General features: G+C 39.8%; 1 protein-coding gene across 1 annotated transcript in view; it reads right to left on the reverse strand.

Annotated features, from left to right (window-relative positions):
• Nucleotides 1-1944: 1944 nt before the first annotated feature.
• The window catches only part of MBTPS2 (membrane bound transcription factor peptidase, site 2), a 40651-nt gene continuing 17377 nt past the window's right edge, over nucleotides 1945-25218 (reverse strand). The window contains exons 7-11 of the mRNA XM_064707331.1: nucleotides 24221-24401; nucleotides 21699-21793; nucleotides 19283-19478; nucleotides 9122-9197; nucleotides 1945-7809 (exon numbers count right to left, since the gene is read on the reverse strand). Of these exons, the coding sequence (XP_064563401.1) occupies nucleotides 7587-7809; nucleotides 9122-9197; nucleotides 19283-19478; nucleotides 21699-21793; nucleotides 24221-24401 (771 nt within the window). The 3' untranslated portion in view covers nucleotides 1945-7586. The remainder of the gene's footprint in view (nucleotides 7810-9121; nucleotides 9198-19282; nucleotides 19479-21698; nucleotides 21794-24220; nucleotides 24402-25218) is intronic.

A 25218-nucleotide genomic window follows, 5' to 3' on the forward strand; every position in this document is an offset into this window, starting at 1 on the left:
CGTGCAAGCATCTGGTGTGATACAAAATGCCCTCAGGTACCTTTCCAAGTATCCAGCAGCTGGTCCAGAATGTCTTTGATCTCCTGTAGGGTCTCACCCACATCTGGAAACCCCATGTGTAGGTCTCAGAAACCCTGGGACTCATACACCAGGAGACAAAAGGAGACAAGTGGGGGATGAGTTTCAAAATGTTCTTTCAAGTCAGATTTTTAACCTAAGAACACCTTAGGATATCTCAGACCACAACAGATGCCTGCGTGGGCAACTGAATCAAATTCAGTTGGTTTGGGGAAATTAAAAAAAAATCTGGTAATATTTTAATAGATGTCCTCAAAGACCCATAAAAGGTAAAAGAACAGGAACTTTGTAATGCAATAGCAAGTTAAAAAGAAAAAAAGGGAAAAAAGTATTTATTTTCAGTTTGGAAGATTCCTTTGAGGGGGAAATAAAAAAGGATGCAATACCATGTGTTTTCAAGACAGGCAGAAGTGGCAGTGATATAGTATGCAGCCACTAATATACTTGCAAAGAACTAAAAAGAGGTAGAACTAATCATAGATGTAAATAATATGATACATAATTGGTATTAATATCTAACTATATTTCAACAACAGCAGAGCCTTAAAAGTATGAAAGCAAACACCAGACCCACATCTCTCTGAGGTAAAAAAAAGGGGGAAATTTTGGTCTAGCTACAAGACATTTATCAGCTAAGTCCTCATAAATGTTGTGAATTATCTGTTTACCACCATAAGATTAGAATCAAACCTTAAATTTTATTTTGCTGTGCAGGTCACATTAGAAGATCATAAAAATACTTTAAAAATATTTGAGTTCAGTGCATATAGATCTACTGCAGATACTTAGGAATGCTTCTGCTTGGTGGTTCAAACTGGTATGATCACAGGAAGAATTATATTTAGCTTTCTTTATAAAGTTACCAGCAATAAGACCTGTAGATACAGGGTTTCTTTTTTTAATTTTACCCTGAAATTACATTAGTGAATAAGGCAACATTCCTCAGGATGACATTAGGATATAATTGATTGTTTTTCCAGATTACAAGAGGAACATACCTCATCACAATAAAGGAAAAGCTTTTCAAAACCAACTGAAAAACCAACTGAAAAACCTCAGAACTCTCTTAAAAGCTTACATGCTTCAGAAAAAAAATGCTATTGTATCTAGCTTTAACATGGGTAGGAGGAAAGGGATCTCATCTCCTCATGCCAGAGAAATGCAATTCAGAAAATTGTAAAAACTGCATAGCGACCTATCTGGGAAATCCTACCAATGTGTCCAATCTGTGCTTTCTGTCCATTTGTCATGGCAATCTTTTATCTGGGAACAAAGCCACAATTGCTGAAACAGCTCTGCTTGTATAAAGTAACAGCGTGTCCAATAGGCAACAAAGGCTGGCTCAGTTCTCAGAACAAATAACCTGGCTGGCTCCAGATGAGCTTGCTCAAGGAACAGCAACAACACTTCCCTCCCACACAGAGCTGGGTGCCAGCACAGCCCAGACACCACCTGGACATCCAAGGAAACCTGTCCAGAACCAGGGGATGTGCCCAGCTCGGGGCTGGCCTGGATAAACAAATCAGAGGCTGTCATATGTGAGTTCACCTTGGAAGAGCTGACGTTCTAAGTTCTTCACACAGGACTGGCCAGAGCAGTGGTTTTGCTTACCTTGACCATGACATCCAGCATGCAATATTTCAACTACTACTTACTGTGATAAGCTGATAAATAAGGGACAGTAAAGTTACAGATATTATTTTTAGGTGGTCAGATACTGAAAAGGATGGTGTATCTTGTTGGTACCCAGAGAGAATATATGCATCACATATGAAGAGAACAGAATATATGACAGAATATGGCAATTGCCACTAGTAAGGAATTATGTCTCTCTACCTTATTTTTAAAAACAGACTTAAGCACATCAACAATTAGACAATGAATTTATTTGCAGGATACATTTATCATACATAGAAAACAATACTTATTGTTTGGTTAATTAAATAGAGAAAAAAGCAAAACAAAACCACAATACATTATTCAGTGTTCCATATATTTGTTAGCTGACATTTTCAAAATGAAGCTTTCTTTTTTTCCTGTTTTTTAAAAAACCCATGATCATGAACAATGCATAGTGGGAACAAAGGGTCTAGAAATCTAACATTCCACAGCTGTGAGTCGGTGTGAAAAATAAGGCCATGTAGAAGGAAAAAAAATCCCACAGTGAATTTCTAAACAATACATATTCCATTGACAGGCTTCAGATAAGATCAACTGAGTATATGCAATCTAAAAACAAAGTAATGTAAGGAAAAGATGAATTTAAAATATTAACAAACAACTTGGAAATAGATTTTTCAAATAGGCTTGGAAATAGCCTCCAAACTTTCAACCAGTATCAATGAAGACCAATTATACTATGATGCTACAAAAACCATCCCAGGATGAACATCCAGAGGTGAGAAATACCCAAGTCCATTTTACAAAATATGCTTCAACTACTCATGCTACTTATCAGCACATATTTATTGAAGGAATGACAAAGTGTTAAGAAAAAAGTTTGACCACCAGTCACTGAATGATTCACTGAAAGACTGGAAAACATATCTTCCTGCTCTGAAATGTTAATTACAAGTTCTTTTCAGGTTTCATGACAATGTAAATGGAATGAAAGGAATTGCAGTGTCATATCCTGCTCTTTGTTCCTGTCCTTTCACACCAGGTCAGCAGTGTGAAAGTTTCATAAAGCTGCCATGAACTCAAGTCCTTCACTGCCCTTAAACACTGCCATCTGCTCTTCACATGCTGGAGTGGATGAGCCCAAGGCCCAGGAGTCACAGAGCTGCTGTTCTGTGGCTGTCCTCAGTGCAATGTTCCCAAATGCTGCATTGTGCAGGGTGTGTATCCCAGGTAACTCAGTCACATAAATAACTAATCAATACAGCACATCACATGAAGTTCAGGATCAAGAGGGTATAAAATATTTGCCAATATTGGGTCTTACCTGTGTTAAGGTTCAAGATACCTTACTCACAAAATTACAAGAACAAAGCTGAGGCAAGACTGGTTGTGGAAATTGGTCTGAATGCAGGGGTACAGAAAGCATATTTTACAAATAACTACTTATTTCTAGAGTTTAACTCACGTATTTTAAAAACAGTTAAATACAGACAAGGCTATATAAACCTTTATAAGCCTTCTTCATCTGTCATTAGTGATATCCATATCTGTATGAAAGCTCTGAATTTGTAAGACATACATAATTTATTTTAAAAATATTCCTACAGGTCACCCTTTGGCATCACGTAAAATGTATGGGAAGCTATGGGAATGCTGGGATTGCTCATGTGCTAAACTGAACAAAACATATCCTTATTACAAGAAAGCTGAAACACCCTGACTGCCATGGAGAGTTCTGTCCTGAAAACTTTATTTCTTCACTATGCTCTACAGAGCCGTGTTCATCCCAGTTCTCCAGAACAGCACAAACAGCAGCAGTAAAGAGTGAAGGCTGACCTTTTTTAGTTGCCCTGAAAAAGCTGTGTTTACCATGCTTGTAGCTGAGGCTTCACAGAAATAAAAAACATGCTTTAAACATCAGCTGAACAAAACTCATGCAGCTGTGGTTACATCACGAACCCATCACTTGTCTTCTGTTAAGAAAGAAGTTAAGAATTGCTTTTGGGAAGAAAACGTAAGTTTCTCTTTTTAAATCCAGAGAAAACCATAGAGAGAATTCACAGAGAGGTGGAAAAAGAAAAACAAAAGCCTCCATTGCAGGATATGGAGGATTGCTGTAAGCTATCCCTAAAAAAGCACTAATCCACCCCATGGCTATGTATGTATCTGTTACACAAATGTATGTGTACACACGTATCCACAAATGTAAAATTATCACATTAACTATTAACATGGTTGTCACAGAAACTAATAACATGGTTGTTTCATTCTAAATAAAAAGGATGAGTTATCACATTTTCCACTGTGGCTCATAATTTGGGATGACTAATCTGCAAGTTTGCCTATACTTTTTCTACTGAAGCCTCTTTCATTTAATTTGTACAGAAGCAAGCTGCTTTTAAATTCCCAAGTTAGCAAAAAGCATATAACATCCTCCATGCTAAGGTGTTTGCCATTTTCATGTTATATCATGCACGATCAGAAAATGCTATGTAAATATCTGCTGATATAAAAAACAACTTCATTTAAAAAAGTAGAACAATGATTATAATTATGGAATTCTTCTGGAAATTTTCAAACAAAAGCTAAGTATAACATTTCTGAATATTAGACATTACTTTTTCCATCTGATACAGATTTAAAATGCATAGTATATACATAAATAATAGCAGCCATCCAATCTTTACGAGTGCTGTGTTTTATAGTCCAGTCAATATGCCCTAAAATTATATTGATGGATTCTGTAGTAAAGATTCTGAGGGGCTAATTAGAATAAGATGTAGAAGGATTTAATTTAAAGACTCTAATTTTACAAAAACAAAACACACATCAGAAATACTGATGTAAAAATCCAACACACAAAAATCACTCTGTACTTTTGTGTTTTCTCTTGCTAAATAAATGACCAAAACCCAAGGAAAAATCATCCCAGTGAGTGTACATATGGCACATGCTTATCAGAATGTAATCCATATGTCAGGATTATAGAGAATAAAATGGACCCACTGAACAACTTCTTCTTAAGAGAGTAGTCCAACCTGACTATTACCTTTGTCTACACTAGTCTAAGATGTGCTGGGTCACCATTCATACTCAGTTTGCCTAAAGTCTTGATCTAAAGATCCTGTACCTACCTAAATCAACCCTTACTCAGTCAAATTTTAGCATGTGGAGAAATGGACTCATGAATTATTTTTAAGCACTTCTAGTCCTCTCTCTTCCATACATGGTATCTAGGGTCTTTACAGGGCACTAGTGGGTCTGTTTTGCTAAAGCCATGACCAATGGCTTCTCCATCCTCTTCTTCCTTATGAGGTCAGACACAGACTGAAGTTCTACTCAGCAGAACTGTGGCATTCACTGACTGTGTAAAGTACACTGGCTTTTGCTTCATTTGATAAAACTTCATGTTTTGGTAGCACACTAAATAACCAGGAACAGCCAGCCAGCCTCATTATAGCAGATAAAATTTGTGCATGCCAATTCAGAAGCTTTGGGTTTTCCCAAATCTGTTGCCTACATTTCCATGAGAGGCACTATGCTAAAGGATTGTTCCAAGCCATTGTAGTCAACATGAATAAATAAATATCAAACTTGACATGTTTTGAAAGTCAATATCCTGTCTTACTAAACTACATTAAAACTTCTAAGTCCAAATTATTTTTTTGCACTGTAGATTGGATGATACAGAGGGAAGTGTTATAGAGCCACTGAAAGGAAGAGCTCAGGTCAGTAAACAGCCACTGAGGTGAGAGGGCAGTCTGGAACAGTCTCAGAGCCAGGTCTTGTGCAAGGACCAGGCTGCTCCTGTCCTCCTGCCCACTGAAGGATGGCAGAGTGGCCCATCTGCTACCCTGAATCCTCTCTGTGTTTCCAGGAGTGATGACAAGTTAGACTTACAGGGTGTAGTTTGCTTTTCCTTTCTTGCACTTTGTTTTACTTTTAATGGCCCCCAAAGGGGCCAGCTCACACTGGACTGAAGGATTCACTCTCTCCTACCAGGACCTGTCCCAGTTTGCCTGGGTTGAAATGACTGAAAAGGAGAGGCACAGGCCAGCCACCCCACAGAGGTGAACTTCAAGGGCCCACCCAGCCTGTGGCAGTGCTGGAAGGGGATGTGAACTAGCCAACAACAAAGAAATAAACATGGTTTATTTAATCATTACTGCTTGCATCATTGTAGGAAAGGAGTGCATCTGAAGTGTGAAAGTTACTGTGCAAAAGTACACATCAGTGGGCAAATGCAAACATCATAGGGTTATAAATTTGTGCAGCAACACCAGGAATTGGGCTCAGCCCCCTTTGAAAATACCCAGGCTTTCACCTCAAGTGTCAGAAGAATCTATTTTACCTGGTCCTGGATGTTTCAGTGCTCCCTGCAAGCCAGGATCTGTGAGCTTTGGTTCCACTTCAGTTCCTGGTGGAAAGGCCATTCTGTAAAGGAACTCTGAGCTGCAGCAGTTCCTATGGGGAACACTGTATGAGGCAGAAGTTGCAGGGTATTTTTCTAAAATTTTTTATTCCAAATATTTAGGCTCCCAAACCAGAGCATTTTTGTTTAGATATCAGCCTATAGAGGCAAGACTCTGACTGAACCTGGTTTAGATAAACTAGGCAATATATCACAGGAGGAAAAGATGAAATATATAATCCTATTGGGTACAAAATATTGCAAACCTAAAGAACTTCAAAGCACATCAGACATACTTCAGTCAGTAAAACACTGACTATCCTTCCACTGTTGATTTAAGAACAAGGATATGGTCTGTATTCATCTCAGAAAGCAAAGCCAAATGTTTAAATAGTACAAGTATCAATCATATTCTTCCTCTAAATAATTCATGTCTAAGACAAGCTAAATATCTTTGTTAGCTATCTTTGAACAGAATGAATCCTAGCAAAGGAAAATTACCCTTTGAAATACAGAAAACCATCAGTGAGTTACTGTACATATTGCATGCATAGCATTAGAAGATAGACACCATAAAAACAATAGGTTTCACTTTCAACTGTGAACAGGTAGAATACAGTATTATTTTCTGAGTAAAACACCACAAACATTACATATCACTTAGGAAAACTGTGCACAGCATACTTCAGCACTCAGAAACTAAATTTCAGTTATCTTGTAGCTATTGCTGACAAATATTGCCTTTAAAAAAACTTCAGCTGTGTCTGATAACATACAACTGAAAGGGTAAGAACACAAACATGTGGGCTTTGTTATCCCCCCACATGCTTCATTTTTAGCAGACATTGGCACCCCTCATCTACATCCTGAGGACAACATTCCTCCAGTCATTTTGGCCAGGTGGAAAGGAAAGCCATTAACCCAAATGGCTGCTCTCTCCCCATTAACACATGGTAAGCATTTACCTAGCTTTTCCCCATTTTGAGAACATACTTTAGGGCTTCTTAAAATCCAGTTTGGTAGAATACCAGACTAAAAAAAAACAAAACAAGTCACTGAAGACTATGCTGATTAAGAAATTATCAAAGCCTATACAGACAATTATTTAAATTATAAAACAAAACAGTTTTTTTTTCTCCCACTTTACAAATGTTTGAGGCAAAATAATTCCCTTATTTTGAGATCTGAATTAATGAAGTCTGAATTTTTCCTATGAAATCTTAAAATGAAATTTCTCCAGAATAAATACAGAGCTTAAAGAGTAAATAAAAAGGCCCCTACTTTTTCCTACTACATTTCCCATGACCACAGGCATGGTGTTATAAAGTTTTAAATTAAAACAGCAACCACCAGTTGATTGTTCTTTCAGTGTCATATTAAGGGAATTATTTCAATCTCAGTACTGGACACATTTTGAAATGTAATGTATTCATTATTTCTGTGTACTTTGAGAACTGATGGAAGAAAATCCGATGTTCTATCGCGCCGTCACCATCCAAAGTCCCAGTGCAACATTGGCAGCCAAAAGTGCACTCCCAGCAAGCAAAATCAAAAAGCCAACAAGCTCTCTGTTTTGTTTTTCTACAATTAGGGAGCTCAGTGTGGCTTCCAGGAAGGAATTTAATATCCACTGACCATCCAAAGCGAAGCAGGGCACAGCGTTGATAACTGCTAGTGCTCCTGACAGTGAGATGAGGTACCTGGTTGAATTAGTTAAGGTTCATTGAAAGTATCTGAGAAAATGCTAAAAAAAATTAATAAAAAATAGAGAGACATGTCTTGTATTTCTAGTATGCAGAGAGAGACATACAAAGATTATTTTTCTAGCTGCCATTCTGTTTCACAGAAATTATATGAGTAATATTAGTTTTATGCCATAACATACCCACTCAGGGAATTGCCTTTACAGATTTTTGTTTTTTAAGAGCTAAGTTGGGATACTTAAACCTGCACTCCTCACAACTTGAGTGAAAGCAGGAGACAGCAAAACCACCATCTTCTTTGCTTGCTTTGTGTGGTTTTGGAGGAAGTTTATAGCTCTGATGCCATGCCTGAACTAAGAACGTATTCTAGACCCAAGTATGAAATCATGATTAGGAATATTTTCCAAAACACTCCCTAGTAAATGACTAGAATATCATCAGAAATCTGACCTATCTCTCCTACCTACCTGTTAGGCAGAAAAGCTGAGTGGATTTCTGTACATGTGTGTGCACGTGGGAATGAGGCACAGGCAGGTAAATTTCAGTGCTGGTTCAAGGCTTGCTAACTGCAGTACCCACCTCCATCCTGAACGGCCTGGCAAGAGCACACAGCCAGAAAGCAGCTGGGGCAGGGTGAACCTTGATGGGCTCTCAGAAAACAGCAGCTTATGTGGTACCTTTCCTCTGCTTCTATGGACTTTCATCAAACTGAACTGCACAGTTTAGTTATTCTATGGCCATACATAAACATTTCAGTTCCTAAGGCTAAGGATTCCTAGATTACCCACATTCAAGTTTACTGATCTATAAGTATGTGTATATATATAATCTTCTTCATTAATAAGCAAGAGTTAATTGAATTATCCTGTTTTTTGAACAGCTATTCTATTTTCTTTTGAAGAAAAAAACAAAAACAAAACTGCCATATCCTCTTATTTAGTTCAGTATAATGACACAAAAATAATAAAACTCTGATATTGCAAAGCTAGCAAGCACATAGCTTTTTTCCTGACTTAAATTCAGGCTTACTTTGGCTTTCTTGTCACATCTGTTAAGGCTCACCCTCAAGAGTTAAAAAAAAAAAAAACTGACCAAAAATATGCTCTTAAGCACAAGAAAGTGAGAGATTTCATTTTTAGCTTGGCACATGGACAATAATCAATGCAGAGATGGGATAAAGATGTCAAATCTCTACAGAAATATTTTAGGGCATCCTGTCTAAAAAGACATCTAACTGAAGTTTTTAGGTCACTGAATTCTGAAGAGCTCCCTTCTTACCTTAAAAGAACAAACATACTTCAAAGGATACTTGCAAAATGTCTCTATCACCACAGGCAGATCGATACTTAGGAAGTTTTGTCGTGGTACAAAACTGCTGAGACTTACTGAAATGAAAATACACAAAGCAGGAAAAGTCATTCCAGGGTTATAAACCTATGAATTTTAGATTATAATTTTGCAGAAAAATCACATGTGAAATGACCCTCTTCCAGGACAAATAATCAATCTCAATAAGGGTTTGATTAGGTTTTTTTGTTTTTACAAGAGTGCAGCTATTATATTTTTCTTAAATGTGGCCACTGTCACAGTAAAGTCACTACAGAAAGCACAATCAGCATTTCAGTAAAACTAGATCTAAAATACATATTTTCAGAGGCATCTTTAGTCATAAAGACCCAACTGTATGACTCTAGTATTTTTCAAAGAAAAGAGATTATAGTTACTAGATGTTTTCAACATATGCAGTCCACATGCATACAGTAGGTGCACACAGTGAGTGTATTTTTTGGCCAGAAAAAACTTTCTCTGGCAGTACCTGCAGAAGATCCCCCCCAGCCCATGAGGCTGAGCTCATGGTGTAAAGGAGAGAGGGAGATGGGGAGCAGAATTCTGGAGTCCCTCTGAGAAAGCAAAGGCTACAAGGGGATTCACAGCTGCATCACACACCACCAGTTAGCTGATGCCTCAGGTTTTAGCTTTTATATTTTTCAAATTCTGTACTGCTTTAGTGTATGGGTCTGAGTCTAGGGTTCATATTAGGGGATAGTAAGCTCTCTTCACAGAGTAGGTAGACAAAACAATTCCTTCTCTAGCTGGGGACCAAGGACAACAGACCCAAATTTCAGGCCCAAGAGCATAAACAATGGTGGAATGAAGAGAGAAAAACAAGCAGGATGGTACTTCATAATCTAAAGCTATAATTGGACAATTAACTCCAATATGCCAATGGACCAGAACTCATAAAAGTGAGAGACCTTGTGACCTGCCATCCATTATGTTACCATTTTAGGTTCATCTTGGGTGTAGTCCTGGCTGGGCTCTTGTACTGCCCAAGGTGTATCCATTGAGGCCTTTTAATAAATCCTTACTTTATTCTTTAACTCTGTCTAGCCTCTGTTCTAGATCAGCCTTCACAGGGCATCACAGTCAGTACATAAGTAGCTTCTCTTCTGTTCAGATGATAAGTGACTTCAAGATATAGCTTGGTGCAACTTGAAAACCTGGGAGGTGGGCCTTGGCATCCATAAAAATAGTGACTGGAAAATTGCAGTGTCAAGGATCACATGATCTTGAATACTTTATTACTGTGCACACTGTTCTTTGAAGGTGTACATGAACCTTCAGTAGACTGCATGTCAAATGTTTCTGAGACATTCTTCAGGGCAATTGCAGTAGTTTGAGACCTGCCAGAAGGCACTATGTTAGTACAGGGATGTTCCACCCATTCAGGGCCTGCCAGCACAAGGGACCATTTCAGAACCATTCTGTGATAGCTGCAAGAAGAATGCCTTTCCTACTAAAAGGAAGGCACAGCAGGCTCTGATCACCAGAAGGAAGAGGTTAGGGTAAATTAATTCAGAATTAGAAAACCACCTTGAGAATAAACTTGCAGAGTATCACCAATACTCTCTGTCTTTAAAGAATGACTTCAGATGTGAGTTGCCAGCCACAATGGCCTGAATTTTCCCTACCTATGTGGAGAATAGTTATAACCATAAGAAATATATACCTCACAGAGAGATATTTGAAGGCAAGAGTTCAAATCCACTCAATACAAACACCCCTTGGGAAAGGAACTTCCAAGGACAGTTTAACCCATCCTTGGAGAAATTTTAACCATAGGCTAAGAGAACACTGGGAACATAACATACCAAAAGTACTGCTAAGTATGTCTTCCTTAAGAGTGAGATCAGATTTCTTCAGGTTCACTAAAGAATTCAAGGACACAGTAACAAAGGCAGGGGAAAGCAGTTCTGAAGTCACATAAGGCAGAGAATATTGTCCGTTCAGCCACATAAAGACATTTTCTTCTGTTAATAGATGCTCTTCTGAGAAGTCCAGCCTACAAACACACCATGGGTTGGAAAGATACGGACAGCAAGGAAAACCAAAAAAAGAATGGGCTTGGTGTGGCAGCAAACAGAGAGCTATTCAGTATCCAAACTGCCAGTGTGCTTGAATGTCATGCTTTTGCTTAAAGCTTAAGACTGACCTTTGACTTAGGGGAACTGAGAGAAAATCAGTGTGTTGGATGACAGAGTGAAGACCACAACAGACAGAAATCCTGGACACTACCCAGCTCAGAAAGTCAGAAAGTCAAGTCAATCACAAAATCATGGAATGATTTGGGTAGGAAGGGACCTTAAACATCATTCTGTTCCAACCTCCCTGGCACCGGCAGGAACATCTACTAGACCAGGCTGCTCAAAACCCCATCCAGCCTTGCCTTGACACTACCAGGGATGGGGCAGCCACCATTTCTATGGGCAACATGTTTCAGTGCCTCACCACGTTTAGTGAAGAATTTCTTCATTGTATCTAATCTCTTTCTAGAAGAAAGCCTGCATGATAACCCACTGATTATCAGAGATACAACTGGGAAGTTATTCAAAACATTCTATGTGGTTTTTGAGCAGTTTTTAGTATAAAGGCATTACAGTGAAAAAATAGCTGAACCACAAAAACGGCCCAAAGATAAAATTTTTTTTTCTCTTACCTATTCTACATACAGAATTACTCAACTAAACGCAATATTTTATTAAAATACTCTTTTAGTCTTATTTTAAAAATTACATTGTTAACCAAGCAGATGCTACAGCCTTCTGCAGCTTGATACAGGGGATTGCCCCAGAGCAGGTGCAGGGCCTTGAACTTCATCTTATTGAACCTCATGAGGGTTCAAGTTTATTCAGGTCCCATTGGATGACTTCCCATCCTTCAGGTGTGCCAACTGCACCACTCAGCTTGGCATTGTCTGCAGACTTGTAGAAGGTGTACTTGATCCTGCAGTGGGGAGGCCGTGTCCCAGCCCTTGGATGGAGCTGCCCTATGGGATGTGCTCCCCTGCTTGGGAGGGCAGCTTCCCAGGAGCACCCCAAGTTCCATCCCCACACAGCCCTGCCCTGGCTGCAGAAGACCATGAGGTCACAGAACTCCATGGCACTGCACTGGCCATAACAACCAACTGCTCAGCCCCCAACCCCAACTGCAGCAGCAGCAGTGTGGTGGAAGGGGGACCATGGCCCTCGTCCAGCGTCTTTTCCTCTCCCTCTTCGTTCTCTTGATGGTCCTGCATTCTCTGGCTGCCAACTATGCTCCACAGAAATCACAGGAAGCAGGTAAGCTGCCAGCACTGGTCCAGCCTTTCATGGGCTAGGGGGGGTCTTCCCTCCAATGCTTTAGTGAGGGTTTCCTCTGTGTGAGCACTCTCCTGTTAAGAGAGTCCCAAGGGTTCATCTCTCCTCCAGGAGTGTTGCACATTGTGCTTGAAGGGTGTTGAACTGCCAGCTCAGAGGTCCCCATGTCCCCTGCAGTTCTGGCAATCCACTGACATCTGGCTCCCACACTGTTACCTAACCCCCATCCAGGACTTCTGTACACAAGAGCAGAAGATCCCAACGCACAATGGAAACACTTCTCTGTGTTTGCTTCTAGCTGATTCTCTAGCAGATTCTCTGGCAGCTTGGAGGAAAGATGGTTTGGAGCCCTTGGGCGAGCTTGGACCATGTAAGTTCTCAATGTCCCTTCCTTTGAAAGAATAATTATCACTTATGTGTCAATAGCTTACTAAAGAGCAATTTTCTTTAAGATGCTGAGGCTGATGGCTCACAGAAATCTGCAGACACCAAGCATATGCATAATCCCACAGGTAAGTTAGCTAGAAGAAAGTACATTTACCGCTTCCCCTGCAGCTCCATCCCAGAGCTTGTCCTGAGTACCTAGGTGACCAAAGCTACCAAAGTAGCCCCAGGCAGGATCACTCTCATGAGCTGAGGTCCACATTAGTGTTCTGACTCGTATATAGGGCAAGGAAGCTAGAGGGAACCTCCCCATCCTCGTATATCCTCAGTGCCTGTGCCATGCTGAGGCTCTACCTGTATCTGCTTTTTGGCAGTACTACCAAAGTCTGGAGAAAAAAAAAGAATGTGAAAGCTGGTGAATCTCCTCAAGCAGACCAAAAGCATGCAGGTACTGAGCAGTCCTGCTGGGGTCCCTTATGGGGAAACACATCCTGAAACCTGAGAGTGGCTGCAAGGGGTGCACATGCTGGGGAAAAGGCAGACAGGGAGAGGATCTCTTGTGAAGGCCTGACTCCATCCCCTTGGGGCATGGGAGCTGGCCCAGAGAGGGAGAATTGCATGAGGAACTTCCTGATGAGTTTTTGCCCAAGAAGTGACTGGCCAAGCAGCAGTGCCCCCCACTCCTGATCATTTGAGCTCTGTTCAGAGGGCCTACCATCCCCAAAGGGTGGGAGTATGCCTCCAGAGTATGCCTCCAGGACCAGCACTGGGGGAAAAACAGAACATTCTGGTGATATCAAACATGCTGCAAGTTCACATGTGGTAAATAGGCAGCAGACAGGCTAACACTTTGAACTGCTCTGCAGAAACGGCTGGAGAAACAACCAAAGAAGCTCCTAATGCCCAGGAGCACATGGAAAGTGTTTTCTGTCGTGGAACAGGCTGCATAGTAGGCATAGTGGTAGTCGTGCTTGCTGTGACAGCTGGGATACTGATGTGCTCTCTCGCAATCTGCTGGTGTGAGAAAAAACGGTGAGTCATCAATCCCCTCACAGTTCCTGCTTCCCTCAAAGGCAGCTCACAGCCACAAAGTGTTTCTAGTCAGGCTGCTGTGCAGGAGCAAGTTAGTGGCTGGTTGAAAAACTCTGCTGAGGCTTTTGCAGCTGTCAGCAGCTTTAACTGGCCTCTTATTTTCTGGGTCTTCTCTTGGGGGCCCTACTTGGACTGGAGCCAGTGTTTGCTCAAATTGAGCCTGCCTGGATAAGAGCAGCGCGCATGAGCGACAGGCAGAGGCAAAACAAAGTCAGGATGAAAAGAGTGGGGGTAATATTGCTCTAGAAAGCAAGAGATGCATTGGCACCTCCTGCTGACCAGTGAACCTGCCGGAAGGAGTCCCTCTGCTTGGTGATGCCTCTGCCAAGGTGTGCCAGCAGCTCCACTCACAGCAGTGAGCCCTGCCAGCTCTGGGCCCTGCTGTGGAGGAGAGTCCCTGTGCCTCACCCGCAGCTCAGCCACCTCCTCTCTCCACAGGCAACTCTCTGGAGACCAACAGGAACGCGCCCGCCTGATCACACACTCAGACAGCCAGACCAGTATACCTGAACCTGCCCAGCAGTAGCCCTAAGAAACTCACACATCTAATCCCTGAGCTGTCCCTGTTCCCCTGCCCCCCCTTGGCTGCCCTCAAGCAGGTGTGGGAACTGCCCAGCCCCAGCCACAACAGAAACAGCCCCCTCCACCCCCAAACCTGCTGGCCCAGCCCTCTGGACAAAGCTGAAGGTGAGCCTGCCAGTGTACGGGTTGAGCTGACAGAAACACAACCAACAGCTTCAGGGATTGGCTTTTTGTCTCAATAAAAGGGACAGTCTTCACACAAGTATTTGTATAGTATCAGAATATCCAGAGTTGGAAGGGACTCACAAAGATCATCAAGTCTAACTCCTGGCCCTGCACAAGACATCCCCAGGCGACACACCATGTGCCTGAGAGCATTGTCCAAATGCTGCTTGAACTCTGTCAAGCTTGGTGTTTTGACAGTCTCTGTCAAGACTGCTTCCCTGGGGAGCCTGTTCCACTGCCTGACCACCTTCTGGGTGAAGAACCTTTTCCTGATAATCTGACCTAAACCTCCCATGACACAGTTTCAGGCCATTTCTTGGGGTTCTGTCACTGGTCACCAAGAGAAGAGATCAATGCCTGCCCCTCCACTTCCCCTCATGAGTTTGTAGACCATGATGAAGTTTCCTCCAGGCTGAGGAAGTGATCTCAGCTGCTCCTCAAATAGTTTCCATTCTAAACTCTTCTCCCTCTTTGTAGCCCTCCTCTGGATGCACTCTAATGTCTTTATATCTGTCTTATATTGTGGTGCCCAAAACTGCCCCCAGCACCTGAGGTGAGGCTGCCCCAGTGCAGAGCAGAGGGACAATCCCCTCCTCCCTTGCCCAGCAATGCTGTCCCTGATGGCCCCAGGACATGGGTGGCCCTCCTGGCTGCCAGGGCACTGCTGGCTCATGTTCAGCTTGCCTCTCACCAAGACACCCAGATGTGTTCCTGCGGGGCTGCTCTCCAGCCTTGCATTACACAGTTTGTCTGTATGCAGAGGTCAAGTGATATCCAATGCAAACCACTTGTCAAGTTGAAGGCTGGTATCAGAACATCTGATCAAAACTCCTGTTCATGAGCCAAAATAGCAAAATGGCTGAGACATTTTGCTGAGACAGCCAGTGTATTCAAAGGTTTCAAAAGACACACACTGCAAAACTTGAGTTTCAAAGCTTGAGTGCCTCCTGACAAACACCTAATGGCTACTACCATCCTGAACCTGAAATTATGTCTACATTGAGAATGGATCATTGCCCCTCTTCCCTCCTGTTACAATAAACTGTTGTCACTGACAGTCACCTGCATGGATCTAAACTCCAAACCTTGCTGCTGAAGCAAGCTCCAAACACAGAGAAACTCTTCAGGAAGTTGCTGGACTGACCTTTAGAAACTGTAATATTAGGCAATGAATTTTGTGGTTGTAATGGATCAAACCTAATGGCAGAAGTCAAATCTGTCCTCTGAGGAATAACAAAAGAATTACAGAAATTATGCTCTACAGGCATAATCAAAGACACTGCTGGGAAGAGGTGAACAGCAATGAGCCCGGGTGGGAGAAAACAGTCATTGTTTTCCCACTCTAATTAAACAATCCTTTGACCTGGAAAGAACATTTCTTTTGTTGACTCATGCTAGATGGTGTTGGCAAATATCGAGAAGGATTCACAACAGATACAATTTTAATTGGAAGTGACTTGTAGACTAGGTTGACCAAAGAGCTTTTCAAAACTTCTTCATGGGGGAAAGGGCATGTATGCCACGGAGGAGACAGACAGCACGGCATGAGATACTTCTGTGTGGTCTCCTGAAGAACTATCTGTGTAATCCTTTAAGCCTGGGTTAAAAGCAATGAAGGACCATCCTCAGTTATAAGGGTAAACAAGCATGGAAATACTGAGAGAGCAGGCTGTACCAGAAAGACCTTCACCATGGATTGTTGTTGCTCATAAACACGCCCAAAGCCAGGAAGTGCCTTTTTTATTTCAAAAGACTTGGATACAACAGAAGTAGGTGGCTGGTCAAGCTTGAGGAAATGATCTCTAGGTAAGTTCCTTCTTTTTGTGAAGAAAATCTTACAGTTTTGGTCTGTGATGGGTAAGAGTAACATTCAGGGATATGATGTTTCCTAAAGTAGTGTGAATTCCTAATATAAATCTTAGTCACCAGATTCTTCCCAACCAACAAGGGCCAGAGAAGGAAGCAAAAATGTTGCACTATTAGAAATTACATGAGGGAATAAAATCCCTCATATATAATAAAGAAGAAACACTGAAAATTTGCATGGCAGTACTGACAGGGCTCTCCATTTCAACCTCACAGAGCAACTGTCCAACAGAGGAAGGGACTTTAGAACATAAGTGGCCTGCAATAGGAAGAGTTTAAAAGACTTAATACCATGTGTTTTGAACTGGCAGTATGAATTTATATTGGATAACATTAGATACTTTTTACAGAAAGAATGCTAATTAAAAGCATTAATGTGTCTGCCCCAAACAACATGCACTCCTAATCATGCTTCTGTTTTAGTTTTGGCCAAATCTCCATCCCTGTAAGTTAATTTAGGATTATAATTCTTGAAAATTTTGCTATTTTTAAATACTGGAAACAAGTGATATCTATTGCCTCCATAACAACAAAAGTATTTTTGCTAGGATATTTAAATTTGAGGCAACAGAAAGATTTAATAGAAATAAACTGTTAAGACTATTTCTTCTAAGTAGCTAATACAGATATACTTTTTAAAAAAATACATGTCATCTGAAGTTACCTTCAAATGAAAATATGAAATAATTACTGCTTTTCCATAAACCAGGACTACCATGACAACAATACAAGCCTAAGCAGAAAATAATGCATGCATAATTTTAGAATGTTATTCAAACATTGCTTCAGTGACATTTCTAGAGAAAGTATAGTCATAGTACACACTAGTACTAGAACTCCTATATTATGTTGTGTGTTAAATATAGCACCACTCTAAAAAGTAACATTTCCTGCAGGCAGAAAGATCACACTATAGAATAGGCATTTCATTAAAACATATTCCTATTTCAAAGCTCACACAGTACAGGAAGAAATTATTTTCTTTTTTTTAACTGTAAAAAACAGTTACCACATTTTGATCAATCACATTTGGGGAAAAAAAATAAATCAAAAACCCACACCAAACCTGTTGGCCCCAGCCAGTCTTGTACAGTGCAATGCTAAGCCTGAAATATTTAGAAGTTGTTTCACTGGAATGAAACTCTACAATGGCACAGCAGACTGCCTGCTACCCAAGCCAGCATCCTATCATTTTGGTCGTTTTTCCAAAGGGAACATAAGAGCACAGATTACATTTGCAGCAAAGCTGTTAATAAAATTAAACTTCTAGCTTTCAAATTAATACATTAAGTGCACAATTCCAAGGGTAAATCACTTTAAAATTCTACTCCTACGTGTGTATGCAAACAGTTTTTTACAAATAACTTCTTAAAGAAGAACTACCCCTTTAAATGCAACAACATTCTTTTCTGACTTCTGAAAGACTGGCAGGTTAAATTCTTATTCTGAAAGACTGGCAGGTTCAATTATTTCACCAATGAAAACTCCATTGTTCCAATGTATTGAAAAGGGAACAACATCAATTGATCTTCAGTACCAGTAGTTTGTATTGTTAAAGACCAAGAAAAGGAATTCTGAATAATTATAAAACACTATTCTTAAAATATGTTGCTGCATTTGAAATAAATATCATCAGATACAGCAGTATGTGTTGGTAATACACAAGCGAAAAATGTTTTCCTAAGTAAGTAGGAAATAAGGCCAGAAGTAACAAATGAAGATTATATTTTGGGCTTAAATTAGAGTATATTATAAAAAAAAGTTGAAATAAGTAACTCCTCACAGAGTATCAAATTACCAGTATGGAAAAATAAAGACTGATAAATTAATTAAAAATATGGTATCCAAGAATGTTATTTGATTTACCTCACCAGATTTCATAACTCTAAAGTTTCTAAAACTCTTTTGTACCTAATTCCATTGCTTATTCAGAAAAGTACAATGCTTTCCTAAGGAGATAATTCCAAGGTAGTAGTTCTAAACTCACCTCAAGAGTTTCAGCTGTCTGTGAGGAACATATACCTTCCTCACAGGAAGAGATAGTAATTTAACACTTCAAATTTCTTAAAGCCCATCTGCAGCTAATTTTCACCATGCCACTCAAGCTATCAAGTCAGATGTTGATGAATTTGTTCATTCTTTCATACTCACTTCAGAAGCAGAATAACTTTTTATTTATATAAGATGCCCAAAGGAGAGTCACAGTGAACTTCAAAGAAAGGAACTAAAATTTTATATGTTACTTAATTTAGGGCAGTCAGATGAAAAAAATAAATGTTGTGAAAACACTTGTGGCTCAGTTGTCATGGGAATCTGTCACAGATACTTGGATATTAGGCGTGATTTAAGCAGTCATGCTAATATTCCAGGCAAGGCGTTGGAGCAAGGTGCTCTAGAGATTTTACAATGGCATTCTGAGACATTTGTGTGCTAGGAAATGCATGCACCTGGTTCCTATGACTAACCTGAACAGGATCTGTTCCAGAAATTGCCCTTTCATAGTTTTCTAAAAAAAACAACCATCTCATATCACATATGGTTTCTATTACCTTCATAACTCATTGCAGTGTGAACATTTTATTTTAGGTCTGAGTAGTCCATGTCTCTCCATTGACTGTAACAAGAAATGGATTCTGCTTTAAACAAATTAACTGAGAAGCACTCTAAGACCTGGTTTAAGCAGGCAGGCAAAGGAAACCACATTAGAGACTGCTTTTGCTAAACTTCCAATAAATGATACCAACCTGTGTACTGAAGATGCATGGGGTGTCCTACATAGAGCATGTCAATATGGGGTGGATGCTTTACCCTGATGAGCCTTGTTTGGTTCTCCAAAGAAGGAGTCACACAAAAGCTTGGGACAAAGTCCTTCTGGCAGTCCATGTTGGTTCGACAAACTTTGCTGGCTTCAATAACTTTTCGTGCTGGCAGACAGGCATACTGCAAAGGGCATTCAAAATCATCATGAAAGGTAAAGGTAAGCTATTTTCCAGCACATCAAAATAAAAGAAACAAAAGATTCCTTTTTAAGCAAAGAAATGCCTCACTGATAAAAGCCCATGAAGAGCTAAAATCTAATTTTTCCCCCTAGTTTTTTGTTGTGAAATCCTGACAAATCTCTACCTGATGCATATTCAACCTGTCATTCCATATTTTATAGTGTGGAAGAGAGAGTATGTACATATTCCAAAATAAAAGCAAACTTTTTCTAGCAAAGTACATATACGCACAACAAAACACCATGGCACCTAAACATAGGTCAGTGATTTCTAATGGACAGAGTCGGTATCAACATCCTAGTGACTTACCTGTTCAAGATGAAGTTTTAGCAAATAAACCAAAGAACATGCCTGGTGTGTGGTAGCTAAGAAATCATTCTCAACTAAGATGAACACAGGACTCAGTGCACTGCTGTGCCCCAACCCTTGCTCTTTCACTCTCTGACAGACCAGAGCTTTCTTGCTCCCCATGGGCCAAAGACAGTACAGCAGGAGGGAACAGGAAATTAGTTTTCCCCTTCATGTCTCTTGGAAAAATCTCAGTGACACTTTTCCTTGTGTTCTAAAAATAAAAAGGAATCATAATCTACTATTTGCCTTAGGAGGAAAAGCAAAAGCAATTTCTACCTTCTTAGCCTGATCACTGCACTCCCCATAATACGAGTGTCAGACCCTCACCATTAACCTTGATATAAATTCCTTCTACTCTAATGAGGGAGAAGACACACTTTCAAAAACTGCTACATAGCACTGCAAAGACCATTAAAAAATGTTCAAAAATCACAGCCAGTCTAAAGACACCTGAAAGTCACAAGGTCTCAAGTTTCCTGATGCTTTTATTTCTTCCTTGTTCATAAGTAGCAACTACAAGCTTAAGAATGCCCAGGCTCAATGGGATAGTGATTTATCAAATCTTGCTGCCACTGCGATATTTCAAATGAACCACTGGAACGTGTTCAGCTCTTCGTGGTTAAATACCCTGGAGTGGGAAGTTTACCACTGCAGAAACTGTAAACATAGCAGATTTGGAAAAAATTATTTTAATTTCTTCAGGTATTTATCACTAGAGTCAGAACAATAACTAATTGGTATGTGTAGAAAAGTTTACACAGTTGATTCATGTGTTCTTCTGTTTGTAAAGAACCAACAGAAATATTCCATTACTGTCAGTATGGAAAACATATTTTAAAAAACATTGATGTATTTTCATAGAATCATAGAATGGCTTGGGTTGGAAGGGACCTTAAAGATATCCCATTCCAACCCCAGTCACAGGCAGGGACCTTCCCTTGGACCAGGTTAAAATAAATCCGGAAAAAACTCAGAGCTCCAGCCTGGCCCTGAACATTTCCAGGGATGGGGCATGCACAGCTCCTCTGGGCAACCTGGGCCAGTGGCTCAGCACCCTCACAGTAAAGAATTTCTTCCTAATTCTAATCTAAACCTGCTCTCTTTCAGTTTAAAGCCATTCCCCCTTGTCTATCACTATATGCCCGTCTGAAAAGTCTCTCCTCAGCTTTCTTGTAGCCCCTTTAAGCACTGGAATGCTGCTAAACCCTTTTCTAAGGGAGTAAGGCAAAATCCCACTGATAAACTTTGTTTCTATGTGACAAGAAATTCAACATAGTAAAAAAAAAAAATTAAAGTATGGGCCCTTATTTTGAGAAACTGGGCAATCTCTAGGACCTTCTCCTGCATGTTTTTATTTAAATTTAGGGAGCAGCACTGCTGGCTTCAGACAACATAACTGAACAGACAGTCCAGGGCTTTGCTTTCCCTGTAGGGCTGAATACTTTTAGAAGACTGAAACACCAAAATAATGAATTTCGACTTCTTCTCAAAAGTTGTTTTTTCTCACCAGTATTGTGCATCCAGAATACTGAAAATGACTGAGGTGTCTTTCTGCCTGAAGGAATGAGGTGTCTAAGATTTTTTATGATTCTTCCAGAGACTTCCTGTTTGATTATGGGAAAAATTGTAACTAGCATTTTGTAGTTTTTTAAGCTGTAATTGGGAAAATTGTATACATGCACACCTTTATTACAAACTGTAGATATCCTTAAACACTTGAGTATGCTGTATAGGTGTGGGCAAATATTACTAAATTAATAGAAAAAAAAATTAGATTTACCAAAGAGAATCAGCAGTTTAAGTAACTTACCAGGTGGCTGTCCAACTTATTGCTGTATGAAAAGCAAATGTCTGTGAGGCTGTTGTTACTACAACATTCTACTGTGCCATCAAGTCTTCTGTAAACTAAAGAACATAGGCATAGAGCAAATAATCAATATTATTTGCTGAAAAAATTAGTCTCTGAATAAAGTAAAACTATTATTCCTATTACTAATTGTCCTGCAGCCTTCAAGAATTACATTAATTCACAGTCTAGCTGAGGCTCAGTCATAACTACAAATAAAGCTTTACCACCACCATGTGAATGTCCCATGATTTCAGTCATGTGCCATACTGATTTTTTCACCTTTATAAATCTCCTTGAGATACTGGGGATCTACCACTGCATTGTTTTGAGTATTGCAAGTTGCAAAACACTTCTATATCCATTGCCCCTAACTTGCACCAATATTTGGCTTAGAAATTTGTTAGCTACTACTGTAGTGATTTCACTGGCTGGCTATGGAAATGGCCAAGACTCAAAACATACTTTTTACACCATGAAAGCCTTCCAAGCCTTGAAGGCTGCAGCAGTGAACAAATGATGTTTTAAACCTTGATTTAACTAGTCTGGTAAAGAACCTTTGTACATATGCTCTTCAAATGAATTAATCCTAACTTGCTGTCCAGCTAAAACACACACAGATGCAGAAGAATGGTCAGGGTAAGGATCTGTATCACAGCAAGGGCAGTTCCTTCCCAGGCAGATCCAGCCTGTGATACTGGCTGCTGATTTATCACTGCACAACCTGCAATCACTGACATGGAGCTTTATGCCTGGGGCTTACAGGTGCAAGCACTGTACTGTACAAACCTTTTTTCAAGTACCCTGAGGCTAAGAAACCACAGATAGTTTTGAATAGCAAATGACCATGAAATTAGTATTCTTATAAACTACATTGAAACCATGTTTTTTTTTAATTTCGAAAAGTTCCTTAGGGCATTGTTTTCTCTCTAGCTTCAGTACTCAGATAGTTCACTCTCCATTTGTTTTACAGGCAACTAGATGGAGTCCATTTGCTATATACATTTTTATCAATACTCTGCATTTATGTCAAATTGTGAACTGTCAAGATTTTGATAAATGACAGCTGCTCAAGACCAAACAGAGTTCATTTAATTTCAGAAGAATATTTCTCACTGCTGGAGGCTTATGACTCTGAAAATGCAGACAGACTGGTCTGATTAGAAGGCAGCAATGGGGACAATGGGCTGCTAACACAATACAGCAAGCAGGCTTGGAAGCAATATTGAATCTCCAGCAGTAAGCCTCTAGTATTCCAATCTAAACAGGACCAGTTCATCTGCAAAATATGCAGTTTTATTACCCATGACTCCAAAATTGCACTTCAGAGAACAGCACAATCTGAGGATATATATACCTACAACATCTGAGAATTGGTTCTTGCCATCCCTGCCCAGCTGAAAGCATGGGCCAAAGCTGCACTCCTCTTCAGAGGCATAACCCAAAGTGTCAGACCTCTAAAAGCAGGTTCTTACCCATACTCCACTAGTTTCCAGTTTAAATATTTATCTCAGTATCAGCTATAAGAACACTTTCTTTACATAATTAAAAAAAACCAACTTTTTCAGTGTCACGGAAATTCTACAGTGCATCAAAACCACGGACAGTCGAGTTGCCTGACCTCCTGTTTATTGCCAGGATGATGGAAAAATGCAGTGACAATTTTAAAGCTCTGACTAACATCCCACAAGCTTTGCTCAGCAGCAGCCCCTTACCTCTGGAATTCAGTTTCCATGAGTGCTTGCATGAAAGAAACTTTAGAGAGCTTCAGGGCATGTCACAAGATGCTCAGCCAATTTAACTTGACTGTTCTTTTTTGTTCTACTCAATTTTTGTTTATTGTTCTAGCTCAGTTCAGTTCTTTTTTTTTTCTCGGTTTCTTGGGCATAAGCTCTTATAGCAACAAGCACTCTAATGTATAAATGGAAACAGAAGGAAGTAGACTGACTTCCAGAAGCAGTATGTGCAATCCAGACAAAACTGAGTTCATGGGCAATGACATAAAATCCTATAGGGAGACACATATGAAGAAATGACCATAATAAAGCACATAATTGGGTTAAATAATACAATTTGCAATGTCATGCTGATCAAAGCTGTGAGGTAACATGAAATTTACATCTGCAAAAGATCACTGAGTTGATCTATTTTACAGAACTTAAAAGAGAGGAGATAATTGTACTACTGCTAAGAACCAAGTTCTGCAATATCTTGAAGAAGCAAATTTTATTATTCAGATCATACAGGATATTTGTACAAGATTACTGAAAGATGAGAAATTCCTATATCTAGCCCTCTCTCACGGTCAGATTTCACAAAACAGCATGACACAGTGGTAATTGCTTAAGACAGGACAGCAGATTTGACTTACAAGAAATCTGACCCCAACAACAAATTCTAAATCCAAAAAGTCTTTAAGACATGATTAAATTAAAATAGAAATTAATTAACATACAAAATAATGAGGAGAGCACCTTAAGTCATACCTCTAGCTGGAAAGCTTAATTGCTGTAGGGTGGCTGCACTTACACAGTAGCCGACCTGTGACTTCTCTGAAATGTCTCCCAGACAGGAATTCCAGTCTTCCACATTATAGACTGGGCAGTCTTGTAGGTTAGTGACAAGGTCTCCCACAAAAAGACCTCTTGGTCCATTGGCAGGAGAATCCTGAGAAGAACAGTGAAGTCAATCATATCACTATAGGAGGATAAACAAAGATTAGTCTACAGTTCACTGAATACTATGAAATCTTTAGGTTAAGACACTAAAAACTGGGGGGCAAGGGGAGGGAAAGGGAAGTCTTCAAGTGTCCTGGACACATCTTCAGATTTGAGTAATTATTTTCATCTGGGTCAAAATGCTAAGAAAATCCACAACATATTAAGTTCAAGTAACCTAAATTAATACCCTGAACTTTTCAAGAAAGCAGGTGTACCTATATTTTCAAAAGTAATAAAGCATTATAAATGTCACTCTCTCCTGAGTTTTATCAATTGACTTTTAGGTCCAAGAAAGATTGAATCCTTTCAGCTCTGCTGTTCAACTGTGCTCTATTTGATTAAGTCAGAAAAAAAAATCATTCCTTTCCAGAATCCCAGAAATCGATCTCTACTTTGTTTCCAGCTGACCAAACAAGGAAATCAGCTCAAAATAATCTTTAACATTGAAAAAAGATAGCAGTACCTGGAGTGATAACACAATTTCCAGTAGATTTGCTTTGTGCCAATACTAAAGAACAGTTAAAACCAGAAATAAACCTGCAAACTCATCTCAAATGAGTCTCAACAGTTTTACAGTATGCTAATTAGTCTATTATTATTCACACCATGTTCCTTTATTTACTAATACTAAGATACATGAGATTGAAAGGAAAACTTTCAGCAAGAAGTTCACTATATTAGATTCTGCAAAGAGCTGCACTGACCAATTCTGACTGTGATAATCAGAGATACAGGTATATTTCAGATCACAAAGCATATAATAT

Source organism: Zonotrichia leucophrys, chromosome 1 (genome assembly GCF_028769735.1).
Source record: "Zonotrichia leucophrys gambelii isolate GWCS_2022_RI chromosome 1, RI_Zleu_2.0, whole genome shotgun sequence".
NCBI lineage: Eukaryota > Metazoa > Chordata > Aves > Passeriformes > Passerellidae > Zonotrichia > Zonotrichia leucophrys.